Source organism: Microplitis demolitor, chromosome 4, assembly GCF_026212275.2.
Source record: "Microplitis demolitor isolate Queensland-Clemson2020A chromosome 4, iyMicDemo2.1a, whole genome shotgun sequence".
NCBI lineage: Eukaryota > Metazoa > Arthropoda > Insecta > Hymenoptera > Braconidae > Microplitis > Microplitis demolitor.
This window is the reverse complement of record NC_068548.1, coordinates 439,349-462,541: the sequence shown is the minus strand read 5'-3', so window position 1 is coordinate 462,541 and position 23,193 is coordinate 439,349. Positions and strand designations below refer to the sequence as shown.

Genomic DNA, 23,193 nt, shown 5'->3' with positions numbered 1-23,193 from the left:
GCGCTTGAGGTGTGCGAAACAAATAAAACAACGATGTTAATTTTTTAACACACTTATAATTGAATACATCATTCAGTAAAAACAGTCAATATAAACAAAGCTATACTCTGAGTTTGGTAAAAGATTCGTATCGCCAACTCTACGTAACCACAGAAATGGAAATAAAGCTTCCGAAATAGCTACCACATTTCCTATGATAATCACTGCACTGTCAAGTCTGCCGTAACTCCGCCAGTGCTCAAAGAGTTCGGCGTATAAAATAATTTTCACAGCAAACATGGGAAAACTTTCCCATTCACGGGGCACTACACACCCGAACTTGTAGCACATTTTTCATATGGAAACTCGGGAATATTTGAAAAATACAAAAAAACGACTGTAGCGTCCGATGAGTGATTTCGTTTTCTTCTATTTTTAAACACGTGTTGCTTTTTATAATGATCCAGTTCAGTCACCTAGAACTACTCATGCATTTGTTTGTCATTTTCAATGTCAGAGTATCATTGCAATGAACTCAGTTTAATTGTTCAATTTAATTCTATGTTTATGAAACTGATTATGAATTCGAATAACACGCAAATTATGAACAAAGAATGCCTACAAGATGACTTAGTCATCTTTTTATCTGGAAGTCTAATAGCTTTTCTAACTATTGGTTAGTAAAAAACATGGTCCATACACAATCAGAAAAGCTATTATATTTTCCAGTCAATGTCGTATAAGAGAAGCTTGAATTCTTAATTATGTCGTCATTTGAATGCAATCACAATTCAATAATACTAGATAAATTGGACCAAGTTAACTTAAGTATATTGGAGATAATCAATGATAACTATAAAAGTGCATCATAGTACTCCAATAGTCAGAGACTTTCTGATCAGAAAGCTAATGTCCATTAGTTGGGATCAACGACGACAACCTCAGCCTTGGTAACTGTTGATTACAAAATGCCAACTTTACCAGGAAATTGGCTACAATCAAGTTGTAGGCAACTTCTTATCCGCCCTATTTATTGCTATCAACTGATGCGTACACCAACGAGTTGCAGAAATGTTAGCGTTAAGTTTCAGTTGCAAGCTTACGTCAATCGGCAGACCAAATGGTTATCCGTGTAAACAGGATAATCATGCTCTTATTGAATAAACACTTTTATCAATTCCAACATTCACTCCTCGACATAAATAATGAATTATTTCGTTCATCCACACGCATTAGTAAACTCGGTAGTCAAAACAAGTTTATCATCTATTTATAGGCTTTAGAACAACAAGAGTTTTGTTACAACTAACAGGAAAAACATGCTGTTCCCTTCCGGACGAAATGTTATTTTAAATGTGTGAAGTCGGTAATGTATTTCCATCAGTGCTTTTAGACTACTCGGAAAATCGTGTTGTCCTTATCGTTCAGACGCAATTAGTATTCGGCTGCGTCTGATGCAATGGGTATCTTATTTATTATTATTTAAAATAAATATTTATCGAAATACATGTATATAAACGTGATCTCTGAGAAGTTGATAGTTATTGTGCATTAGCATTTCGAGTGTCTCGGTGGTGTTTTTCTTGAATTAAAATGTCTACATTAAGGTACAAGTATTGTTTCATCGAATGTGAGTGTTACGTGCCCATCGAATGGAAAAATTACCCATCGTCCGTGGCAAGATTAATTTTGCAAAAAGAAATCAGCGAGTCCTGCAGAAGGCATAATACATCTGAGGGCATCATCGTTTCCATAAATAGTGTTACTGCAGAATCAATGGAACACAACAAAGTTTTATGGTTTAGAAAATTGGAGGACAGAAGTATTGTCATAAATACAACCAGGTATCATCCAATGAGAATTGAATACTTTGAAGCTGTAGAAGTTTCTTCACTTAAAAATGGAAGAAGCTCAAGATAAACCGGTAAACTATATATATATTTTACTACCCAACTGACCTTTGCGATGATCTCACACTTACAATATTGAGGTAGATCTTTTATCGTATACATTGTGTTCAACTATTTGATTTCTACAGAACTGGTATGTAGGACTCAGATATCTAATCTATTCCAATTAATAAGAAACATAACCGTAAATTATGACGAAGAAATATGAGTGTACATCATTAAAAGTGTGGTTAGTTTTTCTTACAAGATTCTTCTAAAAATAATGTTTACGAGCACGCGCTGAAAATAGTTTTTAGTACAGCTTAAACTATTAAAAATGTCTTTTACGATCCCTATAAAATATAGATTCTGAAATACACTCAGAATGAATGCAGATGTTTTTCACTGGAAATAGTTTTGATTGGGTCGTAAACTGGAGATATAAAAAAATCTAATGCAGTTTTTATTATTATTGAGAATTAAGCGATTTTCTTTTGTTCCAGATCATACTGTTGCTGTGAAAAATTACTTCTTTGTATTATTATACGTTAATAAATTATTTTCGATACTTTGTATTTTATTTCCACTTTAATCAAATATGAAACTAGAAGACAATAATTTGATAGAATTAGTCCTAATTTTGAACATCAAACATAGTGTTAGACTGCGATGTCTGAAAAGTGGGTGAGTCAACAGGACGTGAGTTTGTCACTCTGCGAGCTTGGATTCGAAACTTGGCTCGGGAACAAGAGAGCCGCATAATCTCGAGGGAGGTTTGTAGAAAAGTGACCAACTATATCAGCTGGATTTTATGAGGACCTTTCCATCAATACTGATCGAACCATCGTAAGTAAATGGGAGACAAAGTAGTAAGGTAGCCAATTTGTATGGTCAGCTAGACGAGTAGAGAAATGGAAAAGTGGGGTTAGGGTAAAGTAGTATCAAGGTATAGTGCGGAATTTACTCAAAATTAGAGCAAATAACAACTAATGCGCACTAGTCATTCATAAGATAAAGATATTATTTTTAGTGTGACCCAAATATCGTGGCAATTGATGTCTGGACTATTTTATTTGCGCAATAAAAATTTTAATGGCTCTAATAGATCAATTAACTCTATCTTATCAAATGGTTATTGACCGCGTTTGAAATGACTCATACTAGACTATCCAATGAAATAAAACAACAACAGTACAAATCAAACTGTAATAGTAAACATGTCGATAAATTTAGAAAATCAGCTTTCATTTTCTGTGGATTCAATCTTTGCTTGAAGGGGCGATCGTTATTTATTCCCAATTAACGTTTCTTCGAGACGATTTATTCCTTCTTATTATCCAGCTGAATCTTCTATTGAAGTAAATCTAAATAAAGCATCGCGTGATCGAAATTGTCTGTAACGAAAAACGAAGTTACATTGCATGTTTAGGATTTTCTGTGCCTTATTTCAATATTTTGCTTTATGGAATAGCTGAATTCAGGTAAACAAAGTAGAAAGTCGTTTTTTCAAAACGACCGTTAGGTTTAGTTTGATATTCAATAACAGAATCCTAGTAATAATAAGTTGAAATGTTACGTACCCGTTATGAATTCAGTTGTTGCTGGAAATGAAAGCCACTTTTCACCGGCTGGTTGCCTATTTTCAACCACGTTCAAAAGTTTTGTTTTGTTCATCAACGGGAATTTTACTGAAACTTGATGCTCATTTACACCTGGTGCGATCCATGTAGCTGGCACCACTTGATATTCTTCTGTGTCCAAGAAAAGCATTTCTAGGAATTTCACAACACAGTATTGTCCTTTCATTGATTTCATGTTCTGCAAAAAAAATGCAATAACAACCAACAGTTAACACAATAAACGTCATAGTTATCAAATGTATTATAAATTACTTACGTTGTCTAGTAAAATGAAGCTCACGAAGACTAAACCAACGAAAATAACGGACTTCTTTTGCTGACAACCCTAGAATTAACGTTAGAGCACTCTCGTAATTTTAATGCGTTGCATTGACGCACGAACCGGAAAATCACTGGTTTTAATAAATAAGTTACATTTCAATATAAAGTTAGTGTTAATACAGACAGAAATGAAATTTGTTGTTGCCACGATCCGGAATTCCGTCAATTAGCTTGCCTAACCCAATTTTATAAGGTACGTGTCAAAGGTCATTGTTATCATATAATATTTCTAAATGTATTTGTATTAGAAGTAATAACAAAAGCTTGGTATCGATGATCACGTGATGGCAATTGTCTGATTTGCCGTCCGGAAGACAGGCTCAACCAGACCTTACTTTTTATAACGCTGATACTTAGGCAATGAAGGGAAACTAGACCTAGAAATCCATGATCTTTAATCAGATGATATTTTTGTGATTTCGAGGCGTCGCCAATCAATAGAGAAAGTATTTATGTGACATCCAACTTCAGCCAATTGAAGACCACAGACTGATATAAGCCAATAGCAACACGACTAGATTTCAATTTGGTGACCGTTCCATGATGCACATCCCTTGAATTGGACATCACATAAATTTGGACACATGGTAAGAACCAACCTTTGGCTAAATGAAAAGACTTTTTGCTAGAAAAGGCTTGTTTTGCTACATTCAACTTTGAAACATTAAGAGCCAACACTAGTGGCAGATTTGGATGTGTGACGATCCGTAGGCCAGGGTTCGAGTCCTGGCTTGGATACTCTAAGAAAAGGGGAGCCCCTCCTTATTTAGTATTTAGTTAATAAGGAACATTAACACTGAAGTCGTGTAGTAATCGTAGCCAGCCTATGTTTTTATCGGATCGCACTAGCATCTGCTCATATGAAACTAATCAAAAGACCCATTACCACCATGATGGTGAGTTCTTATGAATAACCTAATATTTAAGACCATAATTATTTCCCTTTTGGCCTAGATTCTTCCTAAATATGAGCTCTATAATTACGTTGTACATATCAGAATAGTTTAATAAAGTATTTATCTACAGTCGTAAAACAGATGTCAGAATTTTACGACTTTCGTGAACTTAGTTATTTATCTCAGAGATTATTTGCTCGTAAAACTTATAAAATACAAAATATTAATTATAAAACCTTTTTTATTAGGCAGTTCAAATTCTAATGTTCAGTCAGAATAAACCCGTTGACTGTTCTTCATGTAAGTAAAAGTTCCTAGTATAAGATAGTGAGAAAGAATTAGCTCTGATACTTTTAATTTTTTTTAGAAAATTCTTGAAATGGCGCGTATTGATTCACCACCAGTTGGCCCTAAATCAACAATTTGGAAAACCAATACCCAGTCTGGTTCACAATCTGCAAATTCGTCATCGAACTCGGCATCGAATCAAAACCCGTCGAATTTTTCATCGACACAAGGCAACAGTGATAAAGGTGCGAAATCTAACACTAAAACCAAATAAGTGCGAAGACCGAAAATCTTGCAAATACAAATATGTAAATTAATAGAAAATCAAGTTCTTAAACCAAGTTTACAATAACTACTATGCAAATATACAAGTAATTCCTATGGTGGTAATACAAAAGATTCATGTTTTATAATGTAAGTACTCCAGCTTTATTGTTTTTTTCCTCATCTCGGACATTTTCCTTGATTGATGTCGCTTGTAACAATGCTATGCAATGCCTATTGTGTTCCAAACGTATGGTGATTGACGTAAATAATCCATGAATGTTAAAATTATTGTTTGTCACAATGAACTAGAACAGATTTTAAACCTTGTTAGCCCTAATTTCGATGTATTTTTCTAATTGTTATTTTAAGTCGACTACTTTTTTATGGAACAAATACCAATTAACCCTTTAGTGCTTGTGTGCTCAGAACGTCTCTATTCTCACCTTACTTTGTGTACAGTATCAGTGTCATAGTTAGGACTCTTCACATAACTAAGTTGAATATTGAAAGAAAAAAATGCTTCTTATTCTATAAAATGCACCTAAAGCGAATACTACGTGTCAATTTTAGTTCCACAATGACCCGCTTAAATATGGCGTAGGGTTTTAAGGATCAATGCTAAAGGGTTAATAGAGTTTTAACTATAATATATCTATTACTATTTTGTCTACTGTTCAGTAATGGATCGTATTAAGTACCGTTATCTATATTAATGTATTTATCCTAATGGCTACATGGCTAAGATTATTATGTCCAACTATTGTCTGTTGTTTTAAGTTCTTATGTACAATGGTCCCGTGATTTTCACGCTAAGATAGTGACTTAACACAAGATAACTGCGTTACGACGCAGTCTGAATCACAAATATATTTTTTTACTTTATGACACTGATTTATTTATCTCTGATGTACGCAGGTATAAAAAATATGCATTAAAGTATGTGTTGATTAATCGTTTGTTTTTTAAAACTCATTAATTATTTCTTAACGCCCGTTTAGAAACTCCCAGAATAATAACACATAAATTATTCAAAATACGGTTTCTTTTATTTTTACTCTGGTCATGTACAAACTTTCTGTATATTTTTTTTAAATTTTAATTCAACTATTTCATATCTCACTGCCATCATTAATCATATTTTAGTCACTGATAGTCGAATTCCTTTGTAAATCTACAAACAAAAACTCTATTTGTTTGACAGCTCCACAGAATTGAATAATAAGACCTACGCTACACAGCCATCATTATAAGTGTCTTATCGCACACTTGGTCACGTAATTGATTAGCTCAAAACTTACTACGTTCTAATTAAAACAAGACTAGCATCGACGATTGTGAAGATACCTCTTGACATATTAGCGAAACCCATTTGCCAGGCCCCGAAAAAATCAGGCAAATTTTTTTTCGCAGCATAAGTTTCTAGTTTCAACACCTGCATGTCAACGAAATATTTTGAATTCGGTAGTGAATGTCGACAGTTTATTGGCACGATCGCAGCGCACGATGAAAGAAAACATCGTATTTTATGGGAGATTACTCAAGAAACGAAATTTATGAATTGACTCTTGATACTGGTACAAAAATTCATTGTCGCCAGAACATAAAAGTAAATCTCATTTATGTTAACAGCTTTATTACATTTATGTCCAACAAACAACTTGTTATCGAATGATATTCTCATGTACGTTAACAATATTTTGCTTATGTTATCTCTGTGGCAACTAATTAAACTAAATTTCAATTACAGAGAGATAACCTTTCTAATGCCGGAGATAAGTAGACTAAAAATAAAAACATCTACTGTAATCATGTTAGTTAATTGTAACATTATTGTTTTATTATGATAATAATTTGATACGTTTTATTAATTACTTAGTTGACTTATAGTCGTCCCGGAAGAAGCTTGGGATTTTTCCCTCCATCATTCCTTACCCCTTTATTGTAATATTCCGAAAAATATATTCTGCGCTCGCGTAAAGTCAAATATTGTGGTAAGGGAAGAATAAATGTGGTAGGGCAATGTCCCGAACCAGTGCAGCCAGATCGCGGACGAAAAGTTCCTCTTCCCAAGCACCGTTTAAGCTGTGAGTGATGCTAAAATGGTGCGAAGGAAGGGGAACTTTTCATCCACGATCTGGCTGCACTGTCCCGAACTTTCTATGGGAAGACTGTAGAAGTGGACTAAGATTTTTTGGAGTTATATGAACGTCAACTGATATCCTGATCGTTTGAAGCAGTTAACATGGAACTTTCTGCAAAAATTACTCTAAGATCAGATCAAAAATGAATAAAACAAAAATGTTAGCATATATTTCAATAAAATTCACATTTACATAAAATACTAATCTAATATTTTAATCAGCAATTTTGTTTTGAGACCAAAATACAAAATATTAGCCACTTGACCTCTAGCCAGTTGTTCTGAAAATACGCCAAGTTTCATTAAAAGTAATGACTCATAATTTCAAAACATCGCATAAAGAGGCTTGTTAAATGTCGAGAATGTACTTGTTAGTTGAAAAATAACATTTGCGGTTGATAAAAGCTTTTGGAACAAAGCCACATTACAATGCATGCGTGTTTTCAAATTTTGCTGATGGTTTATTATCACATTCTTTTATCTTTTATTTTTAGCAGTAGATCACCTTGACTTTAAGAAAAAACCAGATTTCCGAGGTCGCTTCTATGACTGTATCGAAAACAAACGTCACAAAAACAAACACTGATGGTTTGAAATTTTTGTAAATAAATGATTAATAGTGAGCTTAATTCAGATAGGCATGTACATGTCATAAATATAAGTGCGATAATAATCATGAGATAAATATTTGTTCTATGAATCTTGCCTCATTTTGTTGTGATGAAGAACTTATTTACGAAAGAATTGCACTTCGGTAAGATCTACGATAATCCGTTTAAGCCCTGTTATAACAATTTTCTAAAATTCTGACACAAACCCGCAGTGAAATAACGATTTCATCAAAATATTGAACTGGCGGGCTGTTTACATGTCATAAATATTATTTTTGCAACGAAAAGAATAATACAAACTGATTTTCCTTAGTAACTTTAGATTTTTATTGGAGTGTTGATGAGTTAAATTGGGAGTGTTGATGAGTTTTATTAGTTTACAAAAATTGAATTAAAATATATTAACACAAAGAGATGATAAATTATAATAAAATATAAAACTGCTTGACAAATTGCATTTATTTATACAGTAGGAACGAGAAAAAGACGTTAAATATTTTTATTATCAGCGGTTTTATTGCAAGCGTAGGTTTTTTATCTGACGTAATAAAATAACGAGCTAAGTAATAAATAAGTGCCAAAAATCATTGTTATTAAATGTGTAGTTGTTGTAGTGATTCAATTTACGTTTGTAATAAGATTCGCTAAATGAGAAAATTTCAGTTTGGAGATCACTACTAGTACGCAAAAGCGCAGTTTCTATGAAAAACTCCATACTATCGTTAAAACCCCCACCAGGAACACACTCTAGGTCGAAAATTTCGACATGATACCTGTTGGGGAATACCAAAGAAGTTGGTTCCGCCTATATTATTTTTATGATTTTCATCACCGGATGACATCATCACTTCAAAATTATATAACAGAAATTTATTCACTATTTTCGTTCATCATTCAAAAAGCTAATAGATTTACTACTTAGTATAGTATTTCCTTGAAAATTGTTGGAAATTTCTGGATAGATCAAGATTGAATGCAAGATCTAGCTACGCTACTATGTGAATTGAGTAATTTGAATTGATTTACTTCAATCGAAGAATTTTGACTTCTACACCATCATCAACTAATAAATATACGTGTTTTATTACGTAGTGTCTATGATATAAATTATTGTATTGCAGTATTAGTCACGTGAGATAGAGCGATAGTAACTTGGCAAATGAATCACAATATTGAATTCAATGCGAGAAATGAAACAAAATCGTTTTTTAAAAATATTAATTTCTTTTATTAGTTACAGTATAGGGGAATATACATATATATATGTGTATATATATATATATATATATATATATATATATATATATAAATATGTACCCCCTCCTTATTCTGTAACTAATAAATAAGCTATTATAACAAAAAAAAGTTAAAAACTCATTTGTTCAATTTTTTGGTTTGAATTCGATGATATCGATTTGTTACGCGTTGTAAACGAACACGGATCTAAAAGTTTATGTGCTACATAATTAAATACAGTTAAATATTTGTCAATTACAATTCTGCATTAAAAACTTCAAATCCTATTTTTGAATAAGATTTTACGTCTTCTGCTTCAAGTATTTTGTCGAATACTCTGCCTAAGCATCCTGCATAATATCATTACTACAGAGACATTGAACATTAGCAAAATACATTATACAGTAGAAAGTTTATCAGCTTTCGCAATTAGGAACAAAAATACTGAACAAAGTTCTGAAACACAATGCCGGCCATCGAGGCATGAATATGATGCATAAAAAAATCCACTCAGCGAGTTTGCACTATATTAATTTCATACATTTACAGTAATCGTCACTACAAGTTTTATTTCTCATAAATAGTCGTTTTTGAAAATTTCTTGTTGGCAAGCACCGCTAGTCGAGGTATCCTCAAAGTCATAGTAATTTCTTACAAAATCTCGAAAAACCTCTTAGAAGTGCTTTTCAAGGCGATTATTTCAATGTGCAATGAATATAATGTTCACTATCAAAGAACCATGCAAAATTATTTAAATTTACATTCTTTACAAACGGAATCACCACAATCGACACTTGGTGAAGTACAATCATCAGAATTGAAAATTTATCAAGAGCTCTTGAGTGCACTTGCATTGATAATGATGGTTATGAAAGGTTATTACAAGTAATGTATTGTTTCTTGTGTTAAATATTTTATTGTTAAGATCTTAGACTATAGAAAAACTAAACTTGTTTAATTAATTCGCTTTATAGACTGATGCAATAAAGTTTGTCAATAAGTTGATAAAATCGAGTAATTTTTGCTTACGCACCACTGATATATTCAATCTAAGTTTGTTTAGTTCTCTAACAAGAACTCATGACTGTTTGAATATTAAATAGGAAATATGGGTAGAGTCAAAAGTGTGCATACATATACCCTTAAGTAGGAGAGCACTCGGCGCGACACCGGAGGGATCCGGGTTCGAATCTCGGTCTGAGCTGTCCCTATTATTTTTTCGGTTTGTCTGTGTATTTGTTTTAAGAAAATTTCTCATTTATCTTTTTGTTTCCTTGCTAGCCGATTTATGATGAATGAAAAATAGTTTTTTATATTACATTACGGCTGTTTGTATAACTATTTCAGATCCTGCAAATGTTGCTTGTTCATTTAGAGTATTGTTGTAAATAATGTACATGTCTTAGTTATAAATTGATTTATTTTTAGAAATATAAATAAATAAAAACCTTCCTGCTACTTTGTATTATGCAATTAATAATAAAGAGTGTGAACATGTAATAACATTTGTGTTTATTTACTTTGTTTTACAATACGTTTTCCCCATGATGTGACTCAGTTAAAATTCCTCATAATTCATTATTATTTATTATTATTGTTATTTATTGTTCATTGGCCATGGAGTAATAACTCCTTGCGGCCATCCATTTACAAATGCAAAATAGTACAGTTTAATAAATGCTATATAATGATACAAAAAGTTTACATATAATAGTTAACTATAATTAATACAATATAATTAATACGATATACGATATACACAACCATCAACAAAACAATCAATAGTTTATAAATCAAATATAAAATGTTCATAACATGACTTTCTAAAATCCAAAAACGTCGGTTGTGATGTACAGTGTTCAGGCAAGGCATTCCATACTTTAATTGCACTAATGAAGAAAGAATTATGAAGAATGTTGACGAGACTTCCCCGTAACCCAAAAGTTTATTCACGTGGCATTTACGCGTAATGAATCTTGTGGTTTCAAAACTAAGAGGTTACATAAGTTCAAATAAATGAATGAGTAGACGCAGATAAGTATTGTGTGTACGCAAAATACATTTGCGATAAAAAAGGTCAGTATATAAGCCAACGCGCCATATCTAACGATCAGTAGGCCCTTTGGCGTCGTCGTTGTAAAACGTGTTTTGGTTTTAATTATAATAGCGGGCTCTATTCTGATTCGTTCAGAGGATTTTATAGTAAGCGCAATAAAAGTAATACTTTAATGGTATCCATTCGACAATCAGTTTGATTCTGCTCATTATACCTAAAGGTGACATTTATTCAACATTTAATATGCGGTTACGCAAGTCATTTGTATGTATGTGTCTATTCGAATAACTTTAACTAATGTAACGTTTCTTTTATTTTTAGATGGATATTAAGATGGCTTACCGATATTATGTGGTGGAATTTGCGGATCCGCCATACAGTGACGTCGATCGATACGTTTGCATACCGCATTCTTGGATTCAGTTACGTGAAATAGCGGATCAAGCAGTTGTTGCTAAATTTCCCGTTGAAAATTTATCAATAACAAAAAAACGTGTTAAAGATGGTGAGGTTTTCTCAGATGGTTGGTCAATTTATGTGGCTGAAGTTAAATATGGCACTGGTAAGTAAATTTCTAAGATTCAAGTGTGTTATGATTTCCATTTAAAATAATGTTTTGAAACAGACTTTTGTAAAAAAATTATTATAAGTTTTAAAGTGAGCAAAAAGTCAAAGAATGATATATAAAATAAAAAACAACACTCTGGTTTAAAATAGTCATTTCTAATAGTGTCGTCCGTTTCAGTTATCACTCGTTATCTTTAATAAATGTGTCATGTGCGGATGTTTTTCCGTAACAATAAAATTAATTGATGATCGTGTGTACTCTGCGCGTATATACCAAGCGAGATATGAGACATGCGTATTAGATTGAATTGAAGGGAATTGAAAGTAGCTGTGGTTTAATATCGAACGTCATTTTGGAATTGAATAATATTTACATTAAAATGTTAATATATTTGAAATTAAAGCGTTTGATTTTTAAAGTATGTGATTATTTTTTGTTTTTGTTCTCACAGATTCTTACGAAGACGCAGAAAAATACATCAAAACACTCAATGAAAAATTAATTAACAAGCAAAGCTGTTCAGGACCGGTCAATAATGGCTAGTTTTTCGTTTTATGACAGAACTCTTGTATAAATTGTTCTGTTTTTTTTTTTTATGTATTCTTTGAAATTCATGGCAATGTTTATTCCAGGCAATGGACCGTCCAAGATAATAAAGAGCTTACGAAGGTCCAAGCGAAATCAGTCAAATCTAAGTGTAAATAAACCTCAAATATCTGAAGCTCCGTCAAACTATACCATAGAACGCGTATCAGAACAGCTAGCGGTGATCGGTACAGAAATAGAAACTCATAAAAAACAAACTAACGGAGTCGAGACTGTTAACTCTGCGAATGAGGTCATAAAACAGACGAATGCCTCATTTGAATCATTAAATGACAAACAGCTAATATCGAATTGGGAAAATTATGCGTATGAAATTACCGTTAGACAAGAAAATAATAATGAGGAATCAAACAATGTTGATTCAGTTGGAAATAATAATAGTCTAGAAGGCATTGAAGCAAATGAATCACTAGTGAATCATGATGACCCGCAATCAATAAACGAATCATTGAATCCTTTAATAATTAGCGAACCAATTTCAGATACTAGCAAACCAGGTCTGGTAAAAAACGCCAATGACATCTTTTTTGAAGAAGGCTTATCATTCCTCGATCATATCAGCGATGCATTTTTTCAAAACTGTACGGCTTTAGAAAAATTAATGAATAAGGTAAAAAATTGCTATGGTAGCGGAAGTTGTGATCTTATTAATACTACAATAAAAGATATGGTAGCTCCGGTGGTAGAAGAGAAAGGACGTGAAGAGAAAGAAATTGAAAGAAAAAGACAAGTGGCAAAAAGAACACAAGCTGAAATAGGGATTATTAAAAGAAGAGAGGCTGAAAGGAACGAACAGGAATATGATAATGTTGCTGATAATGATGAGGATGATGATAATGATGATGATGATTATGTGAAAAGAAAACGATTTCAATCTCGCAAACTTACTTTACCACCTGAATATGATAAAAATGACTCAAAATGGACTTTAAGGTATCGTGAGTACGCACCAGGGCTTGTTGAACTTATGGAACATACAGGCGTGTATATCAATGCTGTCAGACTTATGAATTGTAAAAGATTCGCGAAAAATTCTAAAACACTAGCACGATTATTGTTAATAGAAATTTTTACAGAAAGTGCGTTGTATACATGTTCCTTAACTGGCGTTAGAGCTAAGGCATTCGATATCGATGGAACACATGTAAGGCCTGGATTGGATGAAAACGCAAGAACTGTTTTATTGACTTACGTTGAACAGTATGCCCAAGCCAATAAGTGGCCTAAAATAGACAACCAGTCTATTTTAAACAGTATACGTAATAAAATGCAAGAAATTAGATTCAAATGTAATAAATAAATACATTCATAGATTATTTCAATGTATTATTGTTAGAAAAGCTTACGGGTAATTAGTATTAGTTGATTTAAATATTTTCAAGAATTCATTAGCGTAATTTGATAAGATTTTTCCGCCTAGTGATTAAGTATACGTTTATAATATTATATGTGGAAATAAGAATCATAATACCCTATGTTTTTTTCCTCCTCATTTTACTCCAACCACTAATTAATAATCGAAATAAATCAAATTATTCTTAAGAGGAATTTATCAACAGTCGCCATTCCGCTTAACTGTCAACAACTAGTTAAGAATACTGATGTATATCATTCCCAATACCGGTCGAACTAATTGCTTGGACAAAACATCTAGTAGTAGAAAATCAAATTATTATTTAGTGAGCATATTTATTGCCTTTACATTAGTATTTGTAACCAACTCTACCATCGCATGTGTGCCTGTATGTCAAAAGTACACCCGACTCGAAATTTTGGCTCTCACCACACCTCGAACCACTAACTTTGCTGAGGTTGTGCAGAGTCAATTGAAAATAAAATCATTTATAGCTTTGTTCTTCATTTACTATGGTGAGGTTAAAACGACGGCGAAATTTTGAGCCCCATACAGCCCTCTTTGGCTCATCCTGTTTTATTTGTTTTCCTGCTTAAAAATTCCGATAGATTCTCATTGCTGTATGTATAGAATATTTATTTGTGCGCATCATTTAATAATTACTATTACAATAGAAAATTCTTGATTGTTGATGAGTAATTTATTAAACTATATGTTTTTCATAAATAGCAAGTTCCAATTTTCATTACGTTTGTATAATACACTGTTGCTTTTTCGTTAGTACACGGAGAAAACGAGTCTCGAAAATATAGTAATAATTACAATATTTTAGTAAAATTTACTAACAGAAATGAATAAATACATTACATTTTGTAATTATTTCAAAACGTTTAGTAAAATTTACAGTTCAGTAATTATTACAATATGCAGATTTTAAAAATTCCTATACGTAATAGATTTTTTACTATCATGATTGAATTTTTTTTAAACAGAGTTGTAAATTTTATTACATTAATTTTTAATAAATACAATACAACGGAAAGTATATTTTACAAAGCAATATAGTAAATATTACATTTCTGAGATTTGATAAATTATTGAACGGAATATAAGTTTTGCTATTCATGAAATAAAATTTACTACGTGTATTATGAATTTTATTATGCGCATAAGAAATACTACTAAGTACATAGTATACAAAAATTACTAAACGTTTAGTAATTTTGTACTAGGTTGAAACCATATCGTTGTAACCCGGCGTGCGCTCCACTCAGTACTGCCCAAACGGCTTTGGAATAGTGTGTACTGTTAACCTGTCTTCAGGAAGCATAACCTATAAAATTGTATAGTGATTATTTGAGTGAAGGTGAAATATATATGCATAAGCTTGTGATTAAGAAAAGTGAAAATGGAACTGCCGGTTATAGACGCTTCTTTGGTTTATATTTAATATAAATTTGGTTTATATATAATATAAGTTATTATTATTTACTTTTTAATATTTATTATATTATTATATATAATCATAATTAATGTCTTTTCCTACAAATACACAACATATTGTACTATGACAATAACTTTTTAAATTAAATGTTTTGTTATAACAATAATAGCAAATTGAATCATTTATTTATCCTTTATAGACTCACTGAATTTTTTATGATGAATAATTTTTAAATTAGATAAATAGTTATAAATCTAGTTAACACTAAATTGTCAACTAGTGTACAGTCAACTATGCTCGAATCAATGATTTCAAATTAATTAATTATACTTTAAAAATGTAATTGTTTATAAATCTTTATAATAGTCACATATATATATTTGTTTATAAGTATGAAAAGATTCATGTATTAAGATAAAAAAATGCATTATGTATTTATTAATAATTCGTATAAATATATTATTTTTTACAATCAGTTAATTTTAATTCTTACTTTTCAAATTACGGAAGCTTATTGTAATTATTAATTGCAATTATTCCTAAGCAGGTTTTGTACTATTCCATATTTGGGATGTATATTTTACTAAACAGTATAGTAAATATTCCAATATTCGTACTTTAAAAATTACTAAACGATTTACAATTATTCCTAAGCAGGTTTTGTACTATTCCATATTTGGGATGTATATTTTACTAAACAGTATAGTAAATATTCCAATATTCGTACTTTAAAAATTACTAAACGATTTACAATTATTCCTAAGCAGGTTTTGTACTATTCCATATTTGGGATGTATATTTTACTAAACAGTATAGTAAATATTCCAATATTCGTACTTTAAAAATTACTAAACGATTTACAATTATTCCTAAGCAGGTTTTGTACTATTCCATATTTGGGATGTATATTTTACTAATCAGTATAGTAAATATTCCAATATTCGTACTTTAAAGATTACTAAACGATTTACAATTATTCCTAAGCAGGTTTTGTACTATTCCATATTTGGGATGTATATTTTACTAAGCAGTATAGTAAATATTCCAATATTCGTACTTTAAAAATTACTAAACGACTTACAATTATTACTAATGAGGTTTTATACTATTTCATATTTGAGATGTATATTTTACTAAGCAGTATAGTAAATATTCCTTTATCCGTATTGTAAAAATTACTAACCACGATAAGTAAAATATACTAATGTGATTAATAATATTTCCTATATTTTCAATAGCGGTTCAACATTACAATCTAAATATAGTAATTTTTACCCATATTTTTTAGTAAAAATTACTATATTTTTTTCTCCGTGTAGTTATTGAGTCATCCGTAAATGAGACAGAGCGAGATATTTTGTTGCCCTTACACGCCCACCCACTTCACAAAAAAACAATCTTGAACAGTCTACTGTATGTTGACTGAATTCTTTGTCGGGCACGGCGTCGAACGTTGGCGTTGGTTTCAGAAACTAATTAAAATGAATTCTGAGTATTTACAACTGTGAACTGTGCATCATCAATTCAACTACTGTTGTTTGTGTAGAGGTAAGTATCTTGATTTTTTCCTTAAATTGTAGCCCTTTTGTCTTAAAATAAGTGTTTACAGTGGAACTTCTATAACTCTTACATCTCCTAACTTTAAATTCCCTTTATTTTTGTCAAGAAAGTAGGAAAAGTATCCGTGTACTACCATGCATTCTCTCTTATTTCTGGAATTTCGAGCCTTTCGTTGGCAAAGTTTATGAGCTTTCCCTACGACAAAAACCATATAGAGCTCGTAGCCTTGAAAATGGGACGAATTCAATGCATCTTAAAATATAACATTTGTTTTTGGATTAAATGAGCAATTTTCTTTAGACTTCATAAGAGTTATCATTTTATACGACACCGGTATGCAAGAACATTGTAGTTGAGTAGGGAATTAAGGCACCGTTCGGGTGTTTCGCATCTATATTTATACGAAAGACGTCATACTCGTTTATCATTCTATTTTGTTATGACAACATATGGATATTTCAGTACCTACTCTAGCGGGTCGATTATAAACTTTTTCCAGAACGCAATGTCAGAATATATATTTTTTGATAGTTTTTATAAAACTACGAAATTTTTTTTTCAGGTGGATTGGTCCAGAACAAAAATAAAATAAAGAAACGCACAAGAGCCCTTGCTTTTATGAGTCAATAACTACAAACCACTAAAAATGGGACCCACTCCACGACGTAGTAAGCGAACTCGTAGTAAACCACTTTCAACCAAGTCTTCGAAACCGAAACAACAGCTCCGAGTGGTATAGCGACAGTGATGGCCGCGCAGTCAATGTATGGCTCTAGCGATCACCAAAATATTAAGAAGTGGCGCGAACGGTCACTACTGAAATGGGTGGCCGCTTAGCCATCCTCGGGCTCAAGAGGAAATCACTGTCGTTAGGCTTGAGTCAAAATCTCAGTGTTACCATGTAAGAGTATCCTATTATGTAAAGACATTGTATGTATTTTTATAGAAAGTGAATCATAATATATATCTAATAAAACATTACGCATAAAATACATGTTTACTATTCCACAACTAATTCAAAAGTAATAAAGCTTTTTCAATTATCAATGAACTCCCAGAAAACGTGTCTAATCTCCCACTTTTACTCCAAACCAAAAATAAATTCATCAATAAATTGACGATTTAATAAAATGAATAAAAAATTAATGAAATTCGACTGACAGTGAATTAATCGAAGTAATACAATTAATATATATTTATATATATATCCCCTCTTTTAACAACTATTAGAAGAATACAATTTAAAAAAAATTTTTATGCTGCAGCATTTAATTTTCTTCAAAAATATTAGAAATCAATTATTATATAAATTATTTATACCAAATCAATATGATTCATAATTTTTATAGAATCACGTCTGGTATTATATTTAATTCATTAGTATAGTTAAATATGATAGCTTTCTAAATGCTGAACAAAAATAGTGAACAAACTGAAAGAAGTAAAAAACTATTTACATAAATGTCGTGATCACTGAGCACAACTTTTACTGAAGCTGGGTAAACAAATAAACATGTTTTGACATCGTACTTGTAAACTCGAATAAAATATTACCTCTATTTTTTAAAACGGTATATTCCGAGTATTCAAAAGTAGTTGCCAATAATTTATGACGCAGCACTGTAGACATCACGTCGCCATGTGATATCGTCGTAGACATAACTACTACATATATGAGTTTTGATGCCGTAGCATCGTTTGTTCTTATCAATATTAAAAAAATTAGAAGATAACATCCTGAAGATTAGATTATAAACGAAAATGTCCAATTATTTATAAGGAGTTTTATAATCATTTCATGAAAATCTCCTAAAGTTCATATCGAGCTTAGGTATCGGACGGGATAGTAAAGTGTGTGAAATCTTTGTCAGTGTCATCAAAATATTTAATGAATGGTCAAAATATTTTTATCCCACTATTTTTAAACTAAAATCCATTAGATTCGGGATTCAAAATAGAATTCTATTGCTGTTCATGAATTTTGAGTTTACAAAACAGTCATTTGTTGTGAAGAATGCTATATATTTTCTCTTAATTGATTGTAATAATGAAGCAAAAAACATAAACACCTCTAAATAATTGGTACGCTTCGTTCGAGGGTCGAATTACACAGGCAATAACTGAGTTGCCAGAAATCTGGCGGGTGCAATGTAAACAGTTCTCAAAAATTTCTTAGCTAACAAGCTCATAAAGAATAATATTTATTTAGGAAGCGTGAAAGCTATAAATTTACTGTCAGAACATTGACGAAAACAAGTAACTATGAATCCACAATCGTTTTATTATAGTTTTATTGCATACATTTCATGAATAAAACGTTTTCGTTATACAATTTACAAGCAATTAGGGTTTATGGGCAGTTGAACTGCAATAAACAGTGTTTTTGACAAAATATTAGTCAACTACACTTACAAATAAGTATGTAGAATAAGACCTTGCATTGTAATCTTACCATATACATATTTCATTGTTAGTTTTCCACAATCGAGTTCACGATCACGTGAAACAACGCAACTCTAAATTAATGTTCTAAAGCTTTGTTCACGAGAAAAATCACATACCGTCTTCAGACCTTCAAGATCGACATAAACAGTTCCGTTGGTAACCAAAAGCTCCATCATTTTCATCATAGACATAGTAGCCCATGTTTCAAGTGTACAAATAAAAGGTACAGTTACAAATGTCTTATGATCGGTTAGCGGTTCCGTTAAATACTCTTGTTTATGTTCTTATCGAATTAAGTATTGTCAAATAAAAGTTTAAAGTTTATCACTAAAACACTTTCGCGAATAATTACATCACATTAATGGACAATAAGACGCAACAATAATAATCTTATCGGTTACATTTTTTGTTTTGTTAGTTGCTTATAACCAATTCAAGGTTAAAGATTGGTTAAAACACTGTAAACAAGAATCCGTTAATTGTCACTAGAAAAGTCACTAATATCATCTTCAGACATTTCGATGCCTTCAGGATTGTCACAGACAGCTCTGTTGGTTATCAAAAGCTCCTTCATCTTCTCATCATGAAGGTAGTAGGCCATGTGGTAAGCAGTATGATGCTCATAATTAATAGCTCCTAGATTAACGGTTGGCTCTCGGCACAGCCACTCAGCCAATTCGTAATTTTTTGTCTTCACAGCAATATGAAGTAATGAATTACCAGTATTTCGTTCCCTTGCATTAATGTCTGCACCCATGTTTACAAGTATTTCTATTTTCATAATAGCATTTTTTCTGTCGTACAATGCCACCATGTGAATACACTGTCTCCCACGATGGTCGTATTTATGCAGCAGATGTCCATCAACGCTAATGAATGGTGCCAATTCCATCAGCTCATAAACGTTACCCTTACGGCAAATCATCATAAAATTATTTTCTTCATCTTCCGTCAACCGAATATTTCGCACTTTATTATCAATGTCACCATTTTTCTCCATTCCAATTTTATTATTTGGTTGAACAAAGTAACGAGATGTAAAGAGCGTCTCTCGGCTTAGATTAACAAACGCTTACTGGCCGACCAATGGTCCTGCTGACCGGTAAATAGTATTACTCAACATAATGCTAAATAATTCTAAATTTTCGGGGCTGAATTTATTTTCTCTGTTGAAACATTTATGTGTTCGTTATGAGCAAACTGTTGAAACGTTAATTCAAAAATATATGTTTAGACAAACACAAGTCCCACGGATATTGTCAAAATTGCTAATGGTTACAATATTCATTTCATTTTATTTCTCTCTCTGGTCTTAAAAATGCCTCCAAGTTTATTGTCCCCTAATTTGTTTACTTGTTTTCGCCGAAATCTTCAATTAGCCATGGCTATAATTCATAACATAAAGATTCCAGATTTTCTAAATTCGTCCGAAGTTTAGAACTATTCGTAATTTAGTTTGGAAGTGCTGATAATATTGAGATAGGACATGTCTATACATTATCTAATCAGTTGTGCAAAAGAATGTTCCGTGAATAGGCAAATGATCAAAACAGGCACTGATCTAGCCCAACAAAAACAACGTAATGGCCAGTTTAATTTTATCTTTGATGATAGCAGTTTTTCTTGAATATTTACAATCGTAGATTCCAGCCGAGTGAACTTGTTGAGCGATGTAACGCTTTTGCTGTACGGTGATTAAACTTTTTCTAGAATTTGACTACAAAGTCAAGGCTATGGAACATGCTTTGTATGTAAGTGCGATAATAGTCTGTAACATCAATCTCTTTGGTTTCACACCACGTATTGCATGCCACGGACAATGAGTTGCCAAAAATACCTACAGGTGTTTCGGATTAAGTTTTATAATCCTTGGATTCTCCGATAAAAGTTGTCTGTCTAGAATAACTGGCTTAATTGAGAACCGGTTTGAAAACCCACTTAATGTAACAAATCAGTCTAGACACGAATATCTATGAATATAATTAAGAATTGGCACCAATTAGAATAACGAACGGTTTGGTCCAAATTTGTCATTCCGCGAACTTGGGTTCAAATCCTGGTTTGAGTTGTCTTATATTGAGGGAATTCCCTAACGAATCATCGCAATTCATGGTAATGAACGATGATGAATCACGATAAATTAGATCCGTTGGGGGGGAATGTTACACTGAGCAAAATGACACCAATAGGGTGAAGGGAAGTAACTTCTTTATTAGCACTTTTTATGTGTTAAAATTTTCATGTAAAAAGGAAATAATAAATTAAATGATACAATTGGTTGAATAATAATAACTCAAGGCCTTTGTTTCTAAATATAGGTTTTCCTGTCATTCGTAATAAAAAAATCTGCAGGCAGTTGGCATTGTAGGCTACTTGCGAAATGCTTCCTTATCTAGAACCCAGAAGCACTGAGTGTTGACATTTTTATTCAGAGTAATAAATCATTGATTTTATCGGGTAATCAAAAAACAATTTGGACTTCGTTGACCAAAAGTTACTCGTAAATAATTTCAATCTAAATATACTAGCACGCGGATCTAATCATGTCAAATGCGTCATTAAAGAGGCATATAAAAGACGGCCAGTCCCGTTAGCAGACAGAATGTTATTGGCAGTCAACGAGCTAGTTCCGCCTAGACAAAATGGAGAAACAATACGCGACTATTTTTTATAAAAAATTGGGCGTCCACATTGTAGTGCCCAGTGAATGGCCGAGTCGTGCAGAAAGCCTACTGTTGACCTTAGCAGAGAGGATAATCGAACAATTCGACTATGTCAGTCCTATTCTACAAATCAATAATATACCAACACGATTGAGCCGTTGCATTAATATGCTTGGAGTTTATTACATTTTTGAAAAAGTGCCCGAAAAGTAAGTACTTTAAATATGTTTTCTAATAATTTAATGCTTTGGATTAAAATTAGATAATTAATAGGGTGTTTTCCTTGTTTTTGATTTCAGAGAAATGATGGGTGCTTATATCATCAATGTAGATGTTCCCAAAGATGGAGAAAGTATTAAGATAGAAATTACAAGCGGAAGGAATTTGGACAACACGTGGTCAAATAACGCGACGTCTGTCCTACCAGATGTCAGTAGAATATTACATCAGCCGATATTTCCAAAATTGTGGTAGGTTTCTCTGTAAGTATTGATGCTGAAAGTGTTTGGTCAAAGTGGATAGGTCTCAAAATCAATATTATATTTTTAGTGGGAACGTGCTATCGAGTATAAACAACAACAAAAGCACAGTTCGTCGACGACTACTTCGGAGTATTAAGCGGTGAGTAATTTTCAATTATGGATCATATTCAATAAGAACAATAGAAGATGTGTCAGTAACATAATTGAATTGTTCAGCAGAATTCATCAACGGAAGCACAGCTGCGGTTTTCCAGCAAAACATTGAATAAACGCGTCTCGTTAACTGCTTTGGGGAATTAAGTGAGTTTTCTGAACCTCATTATCTATTTCAAACATTATTAAACTCTATTCTATGGGGACATTTCTTCAAATTATCTTGTTTGACATTGTTACAGATTGCAGTTAAACAATGAAATGATGTCATGCTGCCTTTTGCGGTCGCCGTGATATCATCTCATGCCACTAGACATTATCAATTAAGCTCAGCAGACTCTACGGAGAAGTTTATTAGGTCATATCTATTATACTATTGCAATGTCATTTTTTTTGGATCTCTAATCTAGGTTATTGTGTGTTTAAAATATAAGTAAAAAAATATTAAACACTAACTGAGTTGTTGTATTTTATTTCTACCAACCTCGTGAGAACTTGGCATTGATGTCTTATAAGACATTTCAAGTTCAAAATATTTATTAGGTTTCGTAATCAACACCTGATATTCCCTCGTTCTTCGACAATACCATTATAT

At 32.0% G+C, this 23,193-nt stretch overlaps 5 protein-coding genes across 6 annotated transcripts; 3 read left to right on the top strand and 2 right to left on the bottom strand.

The window, feature by feature from the left end:
- The first annotated feature begins 1,572 nt into the window (after nucleotides 1-1,572).
- On the top strand, nucleotides 1,573-1,899 carry LOC103571332 (hypothetical protein). Its single transcript, NM_001414875.1, has one exon. It carries the CDS (start codon nucleotides 1,573-1,575, stop codon nucleotides 1,897-1,899), a length of 327 nt encoding a protein of 108 aa, NP_001401804.1.
- Nucleotides 1,900-2,453: 554 nt separating this feature from the next.
- Nucleotides 2,454-3,683, bottom strand: LOC103571331 (hypothetical protein). The gene is made up of 2 exons (NM_001414877.1): nucleotides 3,449-3,683; nucleotides 2,454-3,262 (listed from the first exon to the last, which is right to left on the bottom strand). Exons 1-2 carry the CDS (start codon nucleotides 3,681-3,683, stop codon nucleotides 3,219-3,221), a joined length of 279 nt encoding a protein of 92 aa, NP_001401806.1. The 3' UTR covers nucleotides 2,454-3,218.
- Nucleotides 3,684-6,672: 2,989 nt separating this feature from the next.
- LOC128667604 (uncharacterized protein DDB_G0288805-like) lies at nucleotides 6,673-17,289 on the top strand. Its single transcript, XM_053738421.1, has 4 exons — nucleotides 6,673-11,543; nucleotides 11,645-11,885; nucleotides 12,343-12,429; nucleotides 12,524-17,289. The coding sequence occupies exons 2-4, from the start codon at nucleotides 11,645-11,647 to the stop codon at nucleotides 13,795-13,797; spliced, it is 1,602 nt and encodes a 533-aa protein (XP_053594396.1). The 5' UTR covers nucleotides 6,673-11,543; the 3' UTR covers nucleotides 13,798-17,289.
- A 1,659-nt stretch (nucleotides 17,290-18,948) lies between these two features.
- LOC103571329 (NF-kappa-B inhibitor cactus) lies at nucleotides 18,949-21,618 on the bottom strand. The gene has a single exon (XM_008549454.3). The coding sequence runs from the start codon at nucleotides 20,298-20,300 to the stop codon at nucleotides 19,776-19,778; it is 525 nt and encodes a 174-aa protein (XP_008547676.3). The 5' UTR covers nucleotides 20,301-21,618; the 3' UTR covers nucleotides 18,949-19,775.
- A 304-nt stretch (nucleotides 21,619-21,922) lies between these two features.
- On the top strand, nucleotides 21,923-22,962 carry LOC103571328 (hypothetical protein). Of its 2 annotated transcripts, NM_001414831.1 has the most exons (5): nucleotides 21,923-22,172; nucleotides 22,263-22,433; nucleotides 22,513-22,584; nucleotides 22,665-22,745; nucleotides 22,841-22,962. In NM_001414831.1, exons 1-4 carry the CDS (start codon nucleotides 21,943-21,945, stop codon nucleotides 22,708-22,710), a joined length of 519 nt encoding a protein of 172 aa, NP_001401760.1. In that variant the 5' UTR covers nucleotides 21,923-21,942; the 3' UTR covers nucleotides 22,711-22,745; nucleotides 22,841-22,962. The 2 variants fall into 2 exon arrangements, with proteins under 2 accessions (NP_001401760.1, XP_008547674.1); XM_008549452.3 differs by having other exon boundaries at nucleotides 21,929-22,172; nucleotides 22,665-22,962.
- Nucleotides 22,963-23,193: the final 231 nt, after the last annotated feature.

Bases quoted from the DNA above. Each gene is read 5' to 3' on its own strand.
- LOC103571332 (NM_001414875.1), top strand. From the start codon at position 1,573: ATGTCTACATTAAGGTACAAGTATTGTTTCATCGAATGTGAGTGTTAC.
- LOC128667604 (XM_053738421.1), top strand. From the start codon at position 11,645: ATGGATATTAAGATGGCTTACCGATATTATGTGGTGGAATTTGCGGAT. The intron at 11,886-12,342 runs GTAAGTAAATTT...TTGTTCTCACAG, and splicing joins TGAAGTTAAATATGGCACTG to ATTCTTACGAAGACGCAGAA. The intron at 12,430-12,523 runs GCTAGTTTTTCG...TGTTTATTCCAG, and splicing joins TTCAGGACCGGTCAATAATG to GCAATGGACCGTCCAAGATA.
- LOC103571328 (NM_001414831.1), top strand. From the start codon at position 21,943: ATGGAGAAACAATACGCGACTATTTTTTATAAAAAATTGGGCGTCCAC. The intron at 22,173-22,262 runs GTAAGTACTTTA...TTTTGATTTCAG, and splicing joins TTTGAAAAAGTGCCCGAAAA to AGAAATGATGGGTGCTTATA. The intron at 22,434-22,512 runs GTAGGTTTCTCT...TTATATTTTTAG, and splicing joins CCGATATTTCCAAAATTGTG to TGGGAACGTGCTATCGAGTA.
- LOC103571331 (NM_001414877.1), bottom strand. From the start codon at position 3,683: ATGAAATCAATGAAAGGACAATACTGTGTTGTGAAATTCCTAGAAATG. The intron at 3,263-3,448 runs GTACGTAACATT...TTTTCGTTACAG, and splicing joins AACAACTGAATTCATAACGG to ACAATTTCGATCACGCGATG.
- LOC103571329 (XM_008549454.3), bottom strand. From the start codon at position 20,300: ATGGAGAAAAATGGTGACATTGATAATAAAGTGCGAAATATTCGGTTG.